The sequence below is a fragment of the Hippocampus guttulatus genome, chromosome 2 (genome assembly GCF_054856545.1).
Source record: "Hippocampus guttulatus isolate MCC_2025c chromosome 2, RoL_Hgut_1.0, whole genome shotgun sequence".
Lineage (NCBI taxonomy): Eukaryota > Metazoa > Chordata > Actinopteri > Syngnathiformes > Syngnathidae > Hippocampus > Hippocampus guttulatus.
The window spans coordinates 23151254-23168855 of NC_141262.1; the positions used below are offsets into that span (position 1 = coordinate 23151254).

A 17602-nucleotide genomic window follows, 5' to 3' on the forward strand; every position below is an offset into this window, starting at 1 on the left:
TCGACTCCAAAAGTTGTAAAAATATCACGGTTAAGGGTAAAGTATGAGCCTTAATGGAGACTTCTTTCTTCTTACTTTTTTCTTTTCTGATTGATATAAAAATGATTTATTAGATACAATCACATAACGGGGTAGGACTAGATAAGTTTTTTACTTCTTCCTACTCCCTTGAACATAATAACTGTGTTGAATGAAGATTGATTTTTCTTTTTATTTTTTTTATCTACCTTATTTTCTGTCAAATTATTACTGTATATATGTTTTATGTTCAATAAACAAACAAACAAACAAACTACTATTTAACCATAAGCTAGTTTTACAGGTTTTATTATCTGTAATAACAATAATAATAATAATACAATATATTTTGGGCGCCTCTCATGTCACTCGAATTTATTTGGCAGGAGTAAAAGAACCAAATTAATGATGAAATTCAGTAACAAGTTCATGATAAAAGTAACCAAACCATTTGTTTTATTGTTAGCGACTGTAGACTGGCACGCTGCAATTAAATATTCTTTGTAATTTTTTTTTAACCCTACATAGTTCTAAACAATTCCCAGGAAAGTTTGAAAATATTTATTTTTATGTTGTAAAATTGACATTAGGTTACAATCTTATTACATTTAGTGGAATACAACTAAAAATGTCTGAATAAATAAGTGTGCTATTGGGAAATCTTATATTTAATTTAAAATAATGTATATTTGAGGAAATAAGATGCCACTGTATTAAAAATGTAGCACTTTTTACGACATATTATACATTATAAAATAACCCTCCACTATAGCTATACAGAATTGTTCCTGTTGTAAGAACAGAATAACAGTTCAGACTAAAAGGATATGTAGTAAAATAACGGCGCTAGAAATATATACTCAGAACTAAGATAAGCTGCCACTATATTTGCATTTTCTTTAAAAAAGGAAACAGATGGGGAAAAAATAAACATCATCTATCCCACCGAATACATTTTCAATTTTGATGAATGTAATTAGAAAACAAAATGCATGAAGATGTGCTGTTTGCTTTTCAGCTGGCCCCTCCACTGCCTGTCAGCATGCCCGCCTTGCTGGAGAGACCCAAGCTGTCAAACGCGATGGCCCGAGCCCTCCACAAGCACATCATGAGGGAACGAGAGCGCAAGCGACAAGGCGAGACCCCGCCCGCCCACTCCCGGCCGGCTTTACTTCAGCACACACCCCGCTGACGTGACCTTCTGGATGTTTTTTTGTTTTTTTCTTCCAGAGGAGGAGGAAGTGGACAAGATGATGGAGCAGAAGATGAAGGAGGAGGAGGAAAGGAAGAGGACCAAGGAGATCGAAGAGAGAATGTCCTTGGAAGAAACCAAGGAACAGGTATGGATCAAGAAAATCAACACAAATCCAAATTAGAATAAATGAAACAGCGAAGTGTGTCATAGTTTACTTCGACGATAAAATTGTCATATATACTATTTCATGAGTATTATAATTAACGGACGATACAGAATCAACTATATTCTTAATAGGGGATGAAGTAAAATTCAAAGTAATTTTATTTTAATAATAAAGTAAGTCATTCATTTTTTTAATGATTCATTTAAATGTAATTTACCGCCTATTTCATACAATAAGTTCAAATTGTGAAAACATGTTTAAATTCGTCTGGAAAATATTAAATTCTCACCATAAAAGAATTCATTCACAAAAACAATTAAATCATACCCTGTTAAAGTGTATTTAATACATTTTTCAGAAAACATTTGTGCGACATGTTTGAAATTCCAAGGATTTTGTGTGAAATAAGATCTTGAAAGGATTTTTCCACGATCCAAATACTTAACGGATACATTTGATAGTGGATGGATTTGGAACCCTTGTTCAGGTGATGAAGATGGGCGAAAAGCTTCAGGGGCTCCAAGAGGAGAAACATCAGCTCTTCTTACAACTCAAGAAAGTCCTCCACGAAGAGGAGAAAAGACGCCGCAAGGAGCAGAGGTAGGCACGGCTTACCTGACGCCCGAGGCGAAGCCTCTTTGGCCACGCGCCGTTTGCTCACTTCCTGTCCTTTCAGCGACATCACCACGTTGACGTCGGCCAGCTACCAGGCCAGTCTACCCATGCACGCGGGCCAGCACCTCCTCAACATTCAGGGTGAGTCGCACGCGGGACAACCCTGGAACCACGTTACGACAAATCAATGTGAATCTTTATTACATTATTATGAATGTGATAATGTGACCTTTCAATTCCGTTCCAAAATTGCCCATCTCATCCATCAGGCAGTCCCGTCAGCCACAGTCGAACCGGCGCGCTGCTCGGAGATCGGAGCAAGCAGCTTTTCCAGAGCGCTGTTCTTCCTGTAAGTAGCTGCAGCTGTCTTTGACAAAATTCCGTTTGGAAACTTGGCTCCTCCCTTTTCATGATCAGGGAGTTGGGAATTCATCATTCAGCATTCTCTGCTCCCTAATCAACAGAGTGATTTTGATCTCAATTTCTTGATCAAGTGGTTGCCACGAGAATCCTTTATCGTCATAGCAATGAAATCAAATGCATGGTAAAATCCGCATTGTGTAAGATTTTATCGGTCAAACTTAAACCTGGTGTCCCGGGGGAAGAAAACGTAAAGGTATTTTCAAAGTCGGTGTAAAAAAAATACATCAAGGGACACAATGTCACCTCGGATGAATATTTTCCGTTGAGCAGCGTGAGCCTCCCAATCAGCTCGGCAACATCAGCATAACATCAACAGGAAGGCCTTCAAAATAAAAGCATGCAACTAGTATGTCTACTGCCCTGCGATTGGCTGGCAACTGGTTCAGGGTGTCCCCCGCCTACTGCCCGAAGACGGCTGGGATAGACTCCAGCACCCCCCGCGACCCTAGCATCCATCCATTAAGCGGTTCGGAAAATGGATGGATGGATAGTATGTCTACTCAATATTCAAAATCGGTTGAGTATGCTTATTGAGTGTGACTGTTAAGCCACCGCGTCAAAGCTGTTACGATACTGTTGCTGTTATTTTGAATGTCTGACGGATAGGATTAAGATGTTTTGCTGATGTTGCTCTTAATGCAGGGGTGTCAAACCCATTTTTTGTCGCGGGCCACTTCGGAGTTACGGCTTCCCTGAAGAGGGCCAGTGGAAAATCTCATTATTTATTATACCTATGACAATTTGCCATTTCGGTACAGATTGCAGCAAGAGTCATGATAGTTGACACACATGATTTGCTCCCGCGGGTCACATAAAATGACGTGGGGGGCCGGATCTGGCCCACGGACCTTGACTTTGGCACGATGCTCTAGTGTGTCTGTGAACCTTTTTGCACAACTTGCAAAACACTTCGGATGGTTGTGCATCAATTCCAAGAAATGGATGTCCGAGTCATGCCCATGTCCTTTTCTTTGAATAGACGCGTCACTATCAGACGCCGGCGTTCAGTTCAGGTTCGGCGGAGCACGGCCAGTTCAGCGGTGCCCAGGGGGTCCACGAGTCCTACGGGGTGGCCCAGGCCCAGCATCCGGCCACCTACGCTCCCGGACCCTCCGTGCCGGTCAGCTTCGCCGGCGGCTCCCAGATCCGAGGTACGGCCACGTGCGTGATGCAGAATGCTTTGTGGAGGCGGTTTTTACAAGTGTGTGGCTTTTTCTTCTTGTCCCTCCAGGAGCATCTGCATTCCAGGCCATGCAGTATCTACCCCACCAGCAGCCTGCCTACCCGGTCCACAATCACTTCACCTCCCAGCCTGGTCAGTTTCCACAGACATAAAAGTGTCTTTTTAAAAATTCTTTATTTCCCCCAAATGCCTCGCAGTTTTTTTTCCCAAAATAGCTTGAGATGCTAATGCATATTTATTAACAACCCCCACAAATATAACCAACTTAAAATGTCTTCACCATGGCGTAAAGTTATTGTACAAGTATAAATGAGTGCTTTATTTTATTAAATGTTTTTACTGTTTTTTTAGACCCCCAAAAAATCTTTGATGGTGTTTAAATAGTACTAGTGTATTTTTGTTATATGATTTTGTTCAATTTAAATGGTGTGTACATTTTGGGGATGTTTTAAAATAATGGAATCACTAATAATCTCTTAATTTCAATGAGAAAACTACCTAATGAAATTATTCATAATTAATATTGCATGACATTTATCAACAAACCCCAGAAAATACGACACATTTTTGAGTGGACCCTTGATTAATTCACCCCCCCCCCCAAATAAACATTCATTGTTTTCGATTAAATCCAAAAACATGGGGGGTATATTTAAATAATAATAATCGAAGAAAAAAATGTGAACCGTGAGTATGCAGAGGTCGACTAGTTTTGTGTTGCAATACCACCATTCACCACTAGATGACAGACATGTCTTAGTTGATCTGCGTAGTAGTATTGGGCAGTGTAAGACCGGCTCTTACACTGCCCAATACTGCGACGCAGCTTTTTCGCATCATTATGGATTAAACTTGACATTAAGTATCCCCAGAAATTATGATTTGAGGTGTTTTGTTCTATTTGATTTTAGTTTATCCATCGGCTACAGATCCCCCTCTCCCCCGCACCCACACACAAAGACAAAGACAAGGATAAAGGTGTATGATGGGCTGAGTAGTTAATGTGACTTACTGTTGCTGTCAGGCTACATTCCGGGTGCCGGTATCCCGCTTCAGAAGCAGCTGGAACACGCCAATCAGCAGTCGGGCTTTACCGACGCGGTACGTAGCCGCTTTTTGCCGGCGGAAATGGCGGCCCAAATAACCTTTCGTTTGCGCTTGTCCCCCAGGGCGCCCTGAGGCCCATGCACCCGCCCGCCATGCATCCTTCGGCTCAAGGATTGCTGCCCACACCATCCATGGCCGTCCAGATTCCTGCAGCAAAGGTTAACCCTGCCCCTGCGGCGAGCCGTCCGCTTGACTAACTGGTGACATGACACGCCCCCTCTCTGTTGTCGCCTAGGCTGCATTCCAGACTTCACCGCAGGCCGCGCCACGCCACGGCTTCCTGCCCCACGCCCAGAGTGGCCAGAGGTTTTACCACCACGCCAAGTGACTCGTTCTAGGTCCCGCCATCTTCCCCACCTCGTCTCAACATTCGGAGTTTCTGCTCTTGTTTTCGACATGTCAGTCACGTGTGATTTCTCCTGCGGGAGAAGTCCTAGAGCCCTCCCTCCTTGTCTTCTTTAAGTTTATGTACAGTTTCTGTTATGACAAAATACCTATTGCAGCTTCCACTGTATGTTGCATAATAAAATGAGCAAGTCTCTGACCTAGTATTTAGTTTCTTGATTCACTCTAGATCAATGCATCAATTGTTTTGTTCAATAGACTTTTTGCATTAGTTTTAGACATTTAAAAAAAAAACCTTTTCATTGACAGACTATTAATGATTAAGTTTTTCATACAAATATTTATTTTTTGGGGGGAGGGATAAATGTGGAGAGAATTGCAGGATTAATTTGAGATGTTTTATTTATTTAGGATAAAGAAAATGAGTTTGTTGATAATTTTACGACATTGTGATTTATTTATAATGATTTTGCTTAATTTACTTTTGGGGAGATAATTGTCCCCGAAAATGCCCTCAATTGATCAGTGAATACATTTTTGGCTCACAATTTCTTAATCATTATCAATAACGCATATTAATCATCCCCAGAAATTCTGACAACTGACGACAGGGAAAACCTGTTGTGTTGACAGTGTTTACAGGAGATTTTTTTTAAGTTGGCATTTGCTTTTAATAAACCCCCAATTTAATTTCCCCAAAATGCATTCGATTCATCTATTAAGATAAGATATCCTTTATTTGTCCCACACTGGGGAAATTTACAGCCTCCAGCAGCAGGATGTAGGCAGAAAGAAGAAGAAAAAACAAACAAACACCGTTCAATTAAGTGCAATATAAATACAAAATGGATAAATCGCAGTGCTATTTACAGTTGTTTTCCACATCATTTAATTATTAATAATATTATTGTTGCTATTTTTTATTCAGCAGCCTGACAGCAGTTGGTAGGAACGAGCGTCGGTATCTCTCCTTCTTGCAGCGCGGGTGTAACAGTCTCTGGCTGAAGGAGCTACCTAGTGCTGTCAGGGTGGGCTGGAGAGGGTGGGAGGGACTGATACACAATTATGATTTTTTTTTAAAAATTTGTAATCCCAAACAAAAATTCAGCAACATTCTAGACAGGCCAGTGTTGTGCTTCAGTAAATGAGTCGAATCAACACTCAATTGCAAGAAATTGACTTGTTGGTAACCTCCGTTTTAATTGGACTTGCTGTGACGAGCGTTTGGAAAATAAACACGGGCGGGAACTAAATATGGCCGCACTTAATACGAGGAAACCCCAATGTACTGAAATCCGCTATTATATTTGCAATGAAGCCCTTTGACAAAACGGGAACAAGTAAAAAATACAGTCAAATAAAAATAGAGTAGCATTCGCACCACTTTGAACTCTCGCCTTCCCCAAACTCTTTTTGTGTTTTACTGGATTGGGGACGCTTCACCGAAGATGCTCATAATATACAATAATAAACATTAGAAACCCGTGTTCTTTAGTACAGAACAGAGGGAGAGCAATGAAAAAGAATGAAAGGAGGATAGCAACATTTCCTCCTCAACCCCCCCCCCCCCCCAACGTCCGGCAGCCCCTGTAACACAGTTGCAAGGAGAAAAGACGAAAGAGAACAAAGGGAAACAAAGAGGAGTTTTTCTGTTGCCATTCCCGAAAGAAAGACATGACTAAAATGCAAAATGGATCTCATATGTGTATGTTCTTGTGTTTACCTTGCTGCCGCTTATTTCCCCAAAGCTTTGATGCCGATGGCCGCTTCTTCATCCATTGCATTGAGAACGGTCACCTGCAACAAAAGTCAACATCTTGCCTCAAACGTGACATCTCCATGGGGCACCTCACCCAAAAAACATGACATTCCCTAACTGTGTATACTCTTGAGTGGCACCCACTGAGGTTATACACAGTCTTATGTTGCACATACAGCGCATTTGACAATAAAGTTGCACTTGACTTGACTATCACACAACTGTTTTAACTTCAAATAAACAGCAAGCACTTATTGGCGTCGAGTAAATACCAAGGTTTTATTGAACCCTTTCATGTACCCTGTAACCTGGTAACACAAGCTAGTATGAACCGCTGTCCCTGAAAGGGTTAATAGCGTTGACTATTCCATAGTACTTTTTATTTCATTTTTTTTAAAGGTCTGTTCGTCTTGACAGTAATCCCTCACTTATCGCGGTTAATGGGGACCGGGACCCTGCCACGAGAAGCGAAAAACTGCAAAGGAGGTTTGGCTCCCCCCTAGGAAGTTTTGTGTAAGTATATGTGGGTACCAGTATGTTTTAAATATGTAGCAAATACAACAGCATGACAAGACACTGATCAGAGAGTAAACCACATGATGAGACACAAGGGAGGTTGCTGGGCAGGGCTGCGAAGATGCACAGCCAATCAGTCGTAGTGAAACCGCGATAAATGATCCGCGACATCGCGAGGGATCACTATTCGTTGTTGGAGTCTGTTTGTTCATTTTTTTTATGTATTTATTTATTTAATATGTTTTGTTTTAGTTTAGCTTATATTATTAGTTTGCAATATATGATATGTTATTCATTTGCAATGAACCTCGAAAGCTCATGTATGATATGATAAATTGTCACGAAAATTACGGTTCATTTTAGTCTCATAAACGTAAGATGTAGTTTCAGTGTTTTTTTTAAAGAATTTCAGTATTTATCTAGTGAACAAAAAAAATGCTTTTTCAATATTTTTTGAGTTCGTTCATGACTTTTCATTAACGACAATGACCTTGGTAAATACTGACCAGGATCTCTTCCCCGGCTTCATTTTTGCTCTCAATCTCTTTGCCTAGTTCGCCCTCCGGGATCTTCAGGTCCTCTCTCACCTCCCCGCTGTCCTGGAGCAGGGAAAGGTAGCCATCTTGGATCCCGATCAGCTAGGAGAGAGCAAAGGGAGGTTTGTGAAAATTTGGGTCTGGCAACTGGCGCTGTTTGCAAAGTCTCACTTGGTAGTCCACCCTCTTGATGTTTGGGACGTCCATGTTGTGAGTGGAAGGGCAGATATCTTCGTATTTCTTCCCGGAGAAGATGTCAATGCCAACCAGGTGGACCTGCGGAAGCCATCAAAATTCGGTTTTGGCTTTGAATGGCGACTGCTGGATCGGATGCAGGGCGTGGCTACCCACCTTGGCGTGACCGTGCTTGCCCGTCTTGGAGGTGGACATTTCCATAATCTTGCAGGGGCGGCCTTTAAGCACAACGTGGCCGTTCTTACGCAGGGCCGAGCACTGCATGGGGTAGGTGGCTGACGCGCCCGCGTCGCCCGTCTGGAAGTCCAGCTCTGCATCCGCCATGTCCGCTGTGGAGCCACACAATCACACATTTTGAAAACGGCGTCTTCACAATATTACCACCGGGGCGATTATGAGTTCATCACTCAAGTAGACCCCCAGTCCTAAACAATCTGCGTGTGCACTGAAAGAAATGCCTCAGATGTCAGATACATACCTTTCTTGCCACTCAGGAAAAATATGTCAGTCGTTATCATACACAAGCCTCCTCCAAAATAAATGCCTTATTTCAAGTAATAGTCTTGTGAATTTAGTCAGCCTTAAAAGATCTTGTAACATGCAGGTGGTCTTAATTTTGCAGTAGTTGGTTCAAACAAACATGAACGGTATGCCTGATATAGTGGTCGACACCTAAGGGTGGGCGATATATATCATCAGCCCTGCTCTCACGAGGTGTCATTTTACATTAGAGAGTATACCACCCCACCCCACCACCCACCCCATTCACTCCCCACTAACATTTGAGAGTACACTGTCTCCTCCCAAAAGAAAACACAACGTATTGTTTTGTGTTTTTTGTTATTGTAAAGTGTCCTTGGGTGTCTTGAAAGGCGCTTATAAATAAAATGTATTATTATTATTATAATGGGGTCCACTGATGCAAAGTAGGAGGAAGTGATGAATTGAGGAATTGTAAAAAAAAGGAGTCTCCCGTGTTAGTGAGTAATTTAATAACAAGAAAAACTTCCACCTTCCTAGTTTGGAAATGATTTGGGGTTGACAAGACTGACAACAGTCAAAAAAAGATTGTGAGTTGTGCTGATAAATAAACAAGAGCTGTTGTTCAGAAATGCTGTCAATCCATAATTGTTCTGTGAAGTGAGTCAGATTTACAGTATTTTGTGGAACATTGTCAAATTATCAGTAGTTTAAAAAATAGCGAGGAATCTAATATTAGGTGCTATGCACCAGATAATCACTTGAAGAAATACCTCGCCTGACACCCTTTTCCTCAGCGTAGAGTCTAGCATACACAAGACAGTACAAAATAAAGGTCCTCCTCAAAAATAAAAGCTTCTTGTCCAAAAAAAAAAAGTATTCTGTACTTCAGACAATGAAGTAAACAGACAGGCACTAGATTGCATTAGACTTACCGTCGTATTAATTGAATAACACTGGGATCTTTTTTTAATTTAAACCAAATGAGGACAAATAAGACCATTTGGATGCCCCCCCACCCCCAAAATGCATTGCAGTTCCTCTGGATCAATTAAGTGACTGGGACTGAAGTTAAAAAAAATGTTGACGATTTATCTCGTATGTCAACTATTGATGCTTGAGGCCTAGTTCGTGTTTGCCACGGGGGCCCTGAGTCAGTGTAACAGCCGCATCATCCCCATTGCCACCCCCCAAAAAAAAAAGTCCACGCTTCAAACACGTCACAACGGCACGGCCCACGCAAATGTGCCATTTGCATGAGCCTTCCTCATTCTCCAGTTGAATGTTGGCCCGCTAACGTTGGTGGTGGGAGCTAAGCTACAACTGTCATGACTAAGCCATTACTTGATGCTGCACTTTGTTTCTCATCGCTCTCTATTTGTAGTCGGCCAGAGGACTCTGCAAAATAACCAAGTCCACGTACTGGTGTTGATTTAAAACGTGCCAACAAATTGTTAGATATTATGGAAAAAGGTTTATTGTTGTCGATGTTTAATTAGCTTAATTTCAGGTGTGCGGACTTCAGCGGAGGAGAAAACTGACTCATATGAATGCGTTTTGTGCTAATGAGAAAATATTCATGTTGTGTATCCATTTTTATGTTATATATGGTATCTTTGGATACGCAACTCACCCTTTTTGGACAAAGAATCTCCTGTGTGGCTTCACTTTTAAATCCCCCAATGGAGTGGCCTCGTCGTCCACTTGCTCTCCCTTGTCTGTCTAGCTCGTCGTTATTAGTCTTTCATTTCAGTCCCGATAAGGTTTGTTGCTGTTATTTTTGCTCAGCACGCAACTGCGCCTTTTTTAACCACTCGACTCAACCGTGAAAAGTCCGACGCCGGACCAAAAAGAAAACGCCCGCTTTACCGTCCCGTTATTTGGTTGTGGCGTCAGCGGGCCCCGGTCCGCCCCGCCTCCCCGCGCTCCCATCCAGCGGCCTTGTATCGGAGCAGCAATCCCAACGTCCGGTTAGGACCTTCATAATAAAACCGAGTTCGTGACGTCTATTCTTGCCTATTTTAGCGTGTGCGTTCACTCACCATATCGTATATCAGTACATTTTAGTTTTGAATCGGGCATTTAAATTGAACAGTGATTTTTAATTGAACCAGCAAATTGGCGCTGCTGTTGTTGTTGTTGTTGTTGTACCCTGCCCACTGCCCGAAGACAGCTGGATAGGCTTCAGCATGCCCGCGACCCTTGTGAGAATAAACAGATTTGAAAATGGATGGATGGATATTATTTATTCATTCATTCAGTCATCTTCGTCAGCTGGCTAATGAAAAGCCTTTCCTTTCACAACAGCACTTAGAAACAGCTGCCTTTGTTACATCTTGGCTGTAACATTTATTGTAATACACCTTTTTTTTCTTTTTCTAACTGCCTGAACCTTTTACTGTTCATTTGAATAATCTTTTATTTGTCTTTAAATTGTCTCGCCCCACAGTCCCACGTTTGGTATTCTTTGGCGTTCGAGTCAGCATGAGTCCCGACTTCGTTTTACCGTTTTATGTTGTTTAGTGTTTTGTTTAATTAATTTACTGATTTAACTCTCCTTGTTTTATCTTTTTTACTTTATGTACATCACTTTGTATGAAGCTGTGGTTACTACTAAATATTCATGTTTTAACAGGAAATGAGGACATGCTGCACCGGAAATGCATTTTCTCCTGGGTTCTGATTGGTTCAGAGTGGTATCCTTCAATGTTGCCGTTGGCCAATGAGATCACAGCACCTGCCTCGGGGGTTCCGCCTTCCGGAGGACACACGATTGCGAAGCAGAAAAACGTATCTTTGATTTCAAGGCGAAAACCGGACTAAAGCGCTCATTAGATTGGAATTGCGGCATACATACGTGCCAAGTGAGCGCCTCGTCATGCCATTAAATTGGCCAGTCAACGACTTTTGAGGACATTTCAACGAGAGGATTTTGTGACAAAATGCTTCCGCGGAGTGCGTTCTGAACCCGCTCCACAAAGCCCCTGAGGCAGGCCCGCCCGTGTTTTTGTTTTCAATTGTGTTGGACGCGATTTCCTTTATTGTTTTTCTTTTCTTTTTTTTTTCCTTTTTCTGTCGATCTAGCAGCTGATGATGAGCAAACATGTCAGGGAATCATTACAAAGGCCACGAAGTCAGCTGCTGCATCAAATACTTCATTTTTGGATTCAACATCCTCTTTTGGGTAAGCGAGAAGGCCGTCACATCTGTTCCGATTCTATTCAGCATTCATCCAAATAGCATTAAATGACGCGTTTTGCTCCCAAAATAACGGAATGGAGCCCTGCTGGTGCAGTACCAAAAGCTGTATGACAGCTGCTAATCGGCTTGTTGGTGTCCTTCACTGACAGCCTTACAAAGACATCAAGCACACGTTTTGTGGAAAGCTGCAAGTCACTTTCCAAACTAGTGTTTCTATTTGATATGTTTACCTATGTTTTGCTTACTTTCACTTTCTGCAGCCTTTACATCTTTTCGGGGACTGACAAAGCTATTTTACTGCCATGGCAGTTAATTGTTGGCTGATATCATTTTTTCCCCTTGTTTTGCAGCTGCTGGGCATGGCTTTGGTTGGAATTGGCTTGTGGGCATGGAGTGAGAAAGTGAGTGGAAATTAGTGCAACAACTCACGATTACTTTAATAATAGATTAATCTTGATTATTTTGTCGAATCAGTTGATGAATTGGGGAAAATGGATAATTTCCATTCCATTCTTCAAAAACAGCATATTGTTTCAAAATAAAATATTTATGATTCTGTTACTGGTCTGGTTGATCACATGTCAGAAGACAGGCAAACATGTCTTCTTTAGTTCTGCAAATGTTTTTCTTTGATGCAACAAAAAGAGCATCAGTCTGCTTTTATGGGGGACAAGAGAAATCTTTTGAGAAGGTGAAATTCCCAGCATTTGGCCAATTTAAAAAAAAAAAAAGGTGTCTATGCAAGTAAATTTCCAAAATGTTTGATTTAATTTAATCAATTACCTGTTGATTAATTGTTGCACGTCTAGAAATTCTGGGTTCGAATAGTTTCAGAAGGATTTTATTATCATTTAATTATTTAAGTTGTATCAGTTTAAATTGAAATTTCTATTGAATTATTTCTATTAATCTGATCAATAACAAATGCCCCCCCCAAAAAAAACAAATAAAAATCTGACATAAAAGCTTCCTCTGCTGGACATTTGTCACATACATTTTTTTGAAACCTAACACGCCAACAATTTACCAAGAAGTATTCTGACGTAAAATTGTTAGCTGACATCACTTATCCCTCCTGTATTTCTCGCTTCATGACGCGTAATGCTGTGTGTCTCTTCCAGGGAGTTCTGTCCAACATTTCGTCCATCACGGACCTGGGGGGTCTCGACCCGGTGTGGCTCTTCATGGTGGTCGGTGGGGTCATGTTCATCCTGGGCTTTGCCGGATGCATCGGAGCGCTGCGGGAAAACACCTTCCTGCTCAAATTTGTACGTTGCGCGCAATGAGCAAGCACTCACCTCCATTCAGTCATGACCGATAACTGTCACCCGAGCGTGTACGGCGCTCTGACCCGCGTGGCTGAAATCCTCCCGCAGTTCTCGGTGTTCCTGGGAATCATATTTTTCCTGGAGCTGACCACCGGAATCCTGGCATTCGTCTTCAAGGACTGGATCAAGGACCAGTTGAACCTGTTCATCAACAACAACATCCGGGCTTACCGGGATGACATCGACCTGCAGAACCTAATTGATTTCACTCAGGAATATGTAAGCTCAAATTGTACACTCAATGTTTATATAAAAATCTGTGTTATATTATTATTAATTTAGATATTGCACTAAACCAGCACAATTTTTTTTTTAAACGTTATTATGTTTGGCCTACATATCATTCCAAATTTGCCGCAAAATATTCAGCCTTCTCACATAGTAGTATCAGGCAGCATAAGACCTAGTGCAAGCGTAAGTAAGACACGTCTGGTGATTGGAGATATTACGACTTATAACTAGAGACAACTTCTGCGTACGCGCAGCTCGGCAGCCGCGGATTCACATCCTCACCGATTTTTAAAATGTTTTATTTTTAAATATATTTTTTCATATGTGAGGATTTTTTGTCGCCATTTTCCCAAATTTTCATGGAAAACGTCTTGAGTGTTGATTAATTTTATTCTTTTTTTTTTTTTTTCCAATTTCTGGGGGGGGTTGAAGCCAGCCCCCTGTGGCCGCCCCCCAATTTTATTATTTTTTTAAAGGGGCCACCCAGAGTAAGTTGGCACACCACCCATTGCCCATCCCTGTTCTGTTTTATGACGTTATGATTGAATGTTTTCATCACGTGCAATATTAAGGCTGTCATTTTTCTAATGGGGCGTGGCCCCGTGGTCGAGCGGTTAGCGCGTCGACCTCACAGTGCAAAGGTCGTGTGGGTTCTATCCCCGGCTCTGGCCTTTCTGTGTGGACTTTGCATGTTCTCCCCGGGCCCGTGTGGCTTTTCTCCGGGTACTCCGGTTTCCTCCCACATTCCAACAACATGCATGGCAGGCTGATTGAACACTCTAAATTGTCCCTTGGTGTGAGTATGAGCGTGTATGGTTGTTCGTCTCTGTGTGCCCTGCGATTGGCTGGCAACCGGTTCAGGGTGTCCCCCGCCTACTGCCCGAAGACAGCTGAGATAAGCTCCAGCACGCCCCGCGACCCTCGTGAGGATAAGCGGATCGGAAAATGGATGAATAATTGAATGAAATGTTTAATGGCCCATTTGACTGCTTTATGTCCCTAACCATCTGCATATAGCGCGCCTAAAATAGGCACTCTAAATAATGCAATATGTTTTTTCTTTGCCGTCTCCGCGTTTCAGTGGGAGTGCTGCGGTGCCTTTGGAGCGGACGACTGGAACCTCAACATCTACTTTAACTGCACTGATGGAAACCCCAGTCGGGAAAAGTGCGGCGTTCCTTTCTCCTGCTGCACCAAGGACCCCGCAGTACGTGCAAAGACACCTCGCCCATCTGGACACTTTGTTGTTATTTCAATCATACTGAAACAAGATAATGACTTTTTTTTGTCTTCAGGAGGATGTAATAAACACTCAATGCGGATATGACATTCGAGCAAAACCAGTAAGTGTGTCATTAGGATTACCGATCACGTACCGATCAACGCCTAAATGCTAGCAGCAGCATTTCCGACTATTCTTGAGAAGGCTTCCGTCATCTTCCGCGGACGTTTGATGATGATTTTCAATGTGACGATTTCGAGATTGCAAGCGGCCAATTTGTTTGCGTCGCGCAGGACTCTGAGCAGAAGGATTACATCAACGTGAAAGGCTGCGTGCCGCAGTTTGAGAAGTGGCTGCAGGACAACCTCACCTTAGTGGCGGGGATATTCATTGGCGTGGCGTTGCTGCAGGTCAGTCTCGCTAACTTATTTCACACTTGGCTAATTTGACGTCCTTCATTAAAAGAGTTGGTCATTTGCTGTCTGCAGATCTTTGGAATTTGTTTGGCGCAGAATTTAGTGAGTGACATTGAAGCAGTGCGTGCAAGCTGGTAAGGAAATGATCCGCAACGCCATTGGCGTTTGTTTTTCCTCATCGTTCCGAATTCATCTCGACACGTCGTAGCTTCCGTTTTGCTATGAGAGCAGGATGCGGTGGAACCTCTTAAGTTGAATACCATCGTTGCATTTGTCCGATTGCATCCGATTCCATCTTTGCGATTAAGTTTCCTTCTCCTGTTCTGTGGTCATCCTCATGTTTATTTTTATCGTCAACGTCTGGCTCAAATTCCATGCGAAACGTATTTCCTGTTCTCTGGTTGGTTTGAGAACCAATTTGACTTCAGAGGTTCCAAGGAGGCAATACAGGAAGTCACTTCATCCCTCTTTCTCACCCCCTCACCTCCCCACCCCTTCCACATGCTTCATCAGGGTGCCCCCCCAACTCTCCATACGTCGACCCCTGCCAAACTCTGGCAAGAACGCTCCGGCGTACTACTCGTGAGGCACATGCTATGCGTGTTTGTATCCGGTGGGTGTTGGTTGGCTTGATGTGAATTATTTACAATCATTTGCACTTAGTCATTTTGTGGAGAAAAAAAGGGAAGTTTCATAAAAGATAAAATGCCTTCAATGTGCAATGGCTTGTAATAAAGATCTGCACCTGTTGTTGTCATAGTGACACCAGATTGGTGGAGCAACCAGGACATTCCTTGCGTTAGCATTAGTGCTTTGTCTCTTTTTTGTGACATTGCTTAAGTACTGTACATTGTGATGTCTTGGCTTGCTTTCTACTTGGGTACTTCCTCATGTTTCCCCATTGCCTTGGTCATTTTGTCATATTCTTGCCAATGACAAGCATATCCGAAAAAGGATTATTAAGTATCCCCAGCTCACAAAACAACCTGATTTGATATGTTTTCTCTGATTTTGGTCTAGTGGATTTTGACGAGTCGGCTGCAGGACTTGAGCTCCCCCCACCCCTCCTGTGAGGACGTCAATGAGGGGGACATCCACCTGCACTACTCACCGAGCCAGCACCTTTTTATGGCACTACTACTGTGTGAAAAAAGATGATGTATGTACAGTATATACATGTAAAAAGAAAAACACTGCCCATCTTTAGTTTCTGTTGTAGTTGAGACACTGTTCCCGTAATGTTGGCTAGTTGTCCGTTTACCATTACATAAAAAGAGCAATACGATCATTTAAATGTGGGCAACCTGGAGACAGCCTCGTTAGCTTACCAGGTTAAGCTAGCTAGCGCCGACGGCTAGTAACCCAGCCCGGTGTTAGTAGAGTAGCGTTAGCGTTGTGAGCTAACATGGGTAATACATTGCTTACCTGTTGATTTTTTTGGGGGTGGAGGGGGGGGGGTTCAAATAACTGGTTTTGATAAATACTTTTAACATTAGAACAGCATTTTCATAATGCGTTGGATAATTTGTTTGCGGGACACATGATCCATTAGACCAATGATTCTCAACTGGTTGTTCTTGACCCAAAAGCGCCTTGCAGACAACTAGTCAAAAAACGCAGTGTTATTTGTATTCTAATTTTTTGGGTACAATATGGAACTTCCCACATGGAACTTGTTACAATTTATTTGGTAAGTGACGAGCTACTCAAGTTGCTAGTTTACAATAAAACAAATGCTATGCCAGCACAGCGTTTGGCTCACAGGCATCATAGCTAGCAATACACTAAATTCATTTGAAACAGCGTTTAAAAATATAACATTGTATATGTATAGTTAATGGCATTTCCCCTCCACCACCCACCCAAAAGATGCTTGATTGTTCTTAACTTCCATAAAAGTGGGTCGTGACCTTATAACAGCAGGAAGATGCGGGTCCCAGAGTGGCAACAGTTGAGAACCACTGCAGTGGACTTTGGTTTTAGTATAACTTCAGCCATCAAAAATATCCTTTACTGTACAATGTTTTATTTGACTTTTTACTCATGAACCGTTTGAGGGTGTGAATTTTGTCCATTTAAAAAAAAAACACGTTCCTTTACTATTGATGTTTCAAGTAACATTTCACATGAGTTGTTTGAGGGAACAGAATTTTTGTGACACTTGTTTTTTATTTGACAGTCCCACCTGTCATTTGAGGTCATCAGTGCTGTGAATGGTTTGGGGTACAAGTATGTAGTTTTTGGAAGGTGTTTAATGCACTATTGTGTCAGCAAAGATTGCTAAATTTTGGTTATGCGGCAGGAGCCGTCTTGTTTTAATTCATTTAATATTGTATTTGCCACTCATTCGTGGCATACTGTATGTTTCTGCACTTGAATCAAAACCTGACAAAAGCATCTTGTATGTATTTGGTTTTTATGAACACGATTGACTTGCTCTTTAAAAAAAAAAAATCATTTGATATGATTCATGTGTGTGTAAAATACTCATCACTGGCCACTGTACCGTGGGTTGTTTTAAGTCACACTATTTTCCACAAAAGCATTATTGATAATATGGTCTCATTTATTACCTTGAAAATGGGGCCGGGTTTAAAATAAATGACTGAAATAGTGACCAAGATTGTGTGAAAGAACTTTGAAATTGAGATTGTATTGCATTCCTC

The 17602-nt window shown here is 41.9% G+C and overlaps 3 protein-coding genes across 7 annotated transcripts; 2 read left to right on the plus strand and 1 right to left on the minus strand.

Moving 5' to 3' along the window:
- The first annotated feature begins 42 nt into the window (after positions 1–42).
- Positions 43–5256, plus strand: gps2 (G protein pathway suppressor 2). The gene is made up of 10 exons (XM_086104628.1): positions 43–1154; positions 1249–1358; positions 1867–1979; positions 2056–2135; positions 2264–2343; positions 3397–3568; positions 3649–3732; positions 4625–4701; positions 4770–4865; positions 4943–5256. The coding sequence occupies exons 1-10, from the start codon at positions 1007–1009 to the stop codon at positions 5033–5035; spliced, it is 1053 nt and encodes a 350-aa protein (XP_085960754.1). The 5' UTR covers positions 43–1006; the 3' UTR covers positions 5036–5256.
- A 543-nt stretch (positions 5257–5799) lies between these two features.
- On the minus strand, positions 5800–10481 carry LOC147209062 (eukaryotic translation initiation factor 5A-1). Of its 4 annotated transcripts, none has more exons than XM_086104632.1 (6): positions 10172–10481; positions 8215–8387; positions 8035–8139; positions 7834–7965; positions 6776–6849; positions 5800–5818 (listed from the first exon to the last, which is right to left on the minus strand). In XM_086104632.1, exons 2-5 carry the CDS (start codon positions 8380–8382, stop codon positions 6787–6789), a joined length of 468 nt encoding a protein of 155 aa, XP_085960758.1. In that variant the 5' UTR covers positions 8383–8387; positions 10172–10481; the 3' UTR covers positions 5800–5818; positions 6776–6786. The 4 variants fall into 4 exon arrangements, with proteins under 4 accessions (XP_085960758.1, XP_085960757.1, XP_085960756.1 ...); XM_086104631.1 differs by lacking the exon at positions 5800–5818 and adding an exon at positions 5825–6085; XM_086104630.1 differs by lacking the exon at positions 5800–5818 and adding an exon at positions 5825–6104.
- A 789-nt stretch (positions 10482–11270) lies between these two features.
- Positions 11271–17553, plus strand: LOC147209063 (tetraspanin-5-like). 2 transcript variants are annotated; one of them, XM_086104639.1, is made up of 11 exons: positions 11271–11527; positions 11626–11722; positions 12090–12140; positions 12861–13007; positions 13116–13286; positions 14380–14505; positions 14594–14641; positions 14814–14930; positions 15009–15070; positions 15450–15549; positions 15957–17553. In XM_086104639.1, exons 2-10 carry the CDS (start codon positions 11642–11644, stop codon positions 15520–15522), a joined length of 876 nt encoding a protein of 291 aa, XP_085960765.1. In that variant the 5' UTR covers positions 11271–11527; positions 11626–11641; the 3' UTR covers positions 15523–15549; positions 15957–17553. The 2 variants fall into 2 exon arrangements, with proteins under 2 accessions (XP_085960765.1, XP_085960766.1); XM_086104640.1 differs by lacking the exon at positions 15450–15549 and having other exon boundaries at positions 11272–11722.
- Positions 17554–17602: the final 49 nt, after the last annotated feature.

Bases quoted from the DNA above. Each gene is read 5' to 3' on its own strand.
- LOC147209062 (XM_086104632.1), bottom strand. From the start codon at position 8,382: ATGGCGGATGCAGAGCTGGACTTCCAGACGGGCGACGCGGGCGCGTCA. The intron at 7,966-8,034 runs GTGAGACTTTGC...GCTCTCTCCTAG, and splicing joins TCAAGAGGGTGGACTACCAA to CTGATCGGGATCCAAGATGG. The intron at 6,850-7,833 runs GTCAGTATTTAC...CTTTTGTTGCAG, and splicing joins AAGCCGGGGAAGAGATCCTG to GTGACCGTTCTCAATGCAAT.
- gps2 (XM_086104628.1), top strand. From the start codon at position 1,007: ATGCATGAAGATGTGCTGTTTGCTTTTCAGCTGGCCCCTCCACTGCCT. The intron at 2,136-2,263 runs GTGAGTCGCACG...CTCATCCATCAG, and splicing joins GCACCTCCTCAACATTCAGG to GCAGTCCCGTCAGCCACAGT. The intron at 4,866-4,942 runs GTTAACCCTGCC...GTTGTCGCCTAG, and splicing joins TCCAGATTCCTGCAGCAAAG to GCTGCATTCCAGACTTCACC.
- LOC147209063 (XM_086104639.1), top strand. From the start codon at position 11,642: ATGTCAGGGAATCATTACAAAGGCCACGAAGTCAGCTGCTGCATCAAA. The intron at 11,723-12,089 runs GTAAGCGAGAAG...CTTGTTTTGCAG, and splicing joins GATTCAACATCCTCTTTTGG to CTGCTGGGCATGGCTTTGGT. The intron at 13,008-13,115 runs GTACGTTGCGCG...ATCCTCCCGCAG, and splicing joins ACACCTTCCTGCTCAAATTT to TTCTCGGTGTTCCTGGGAAT.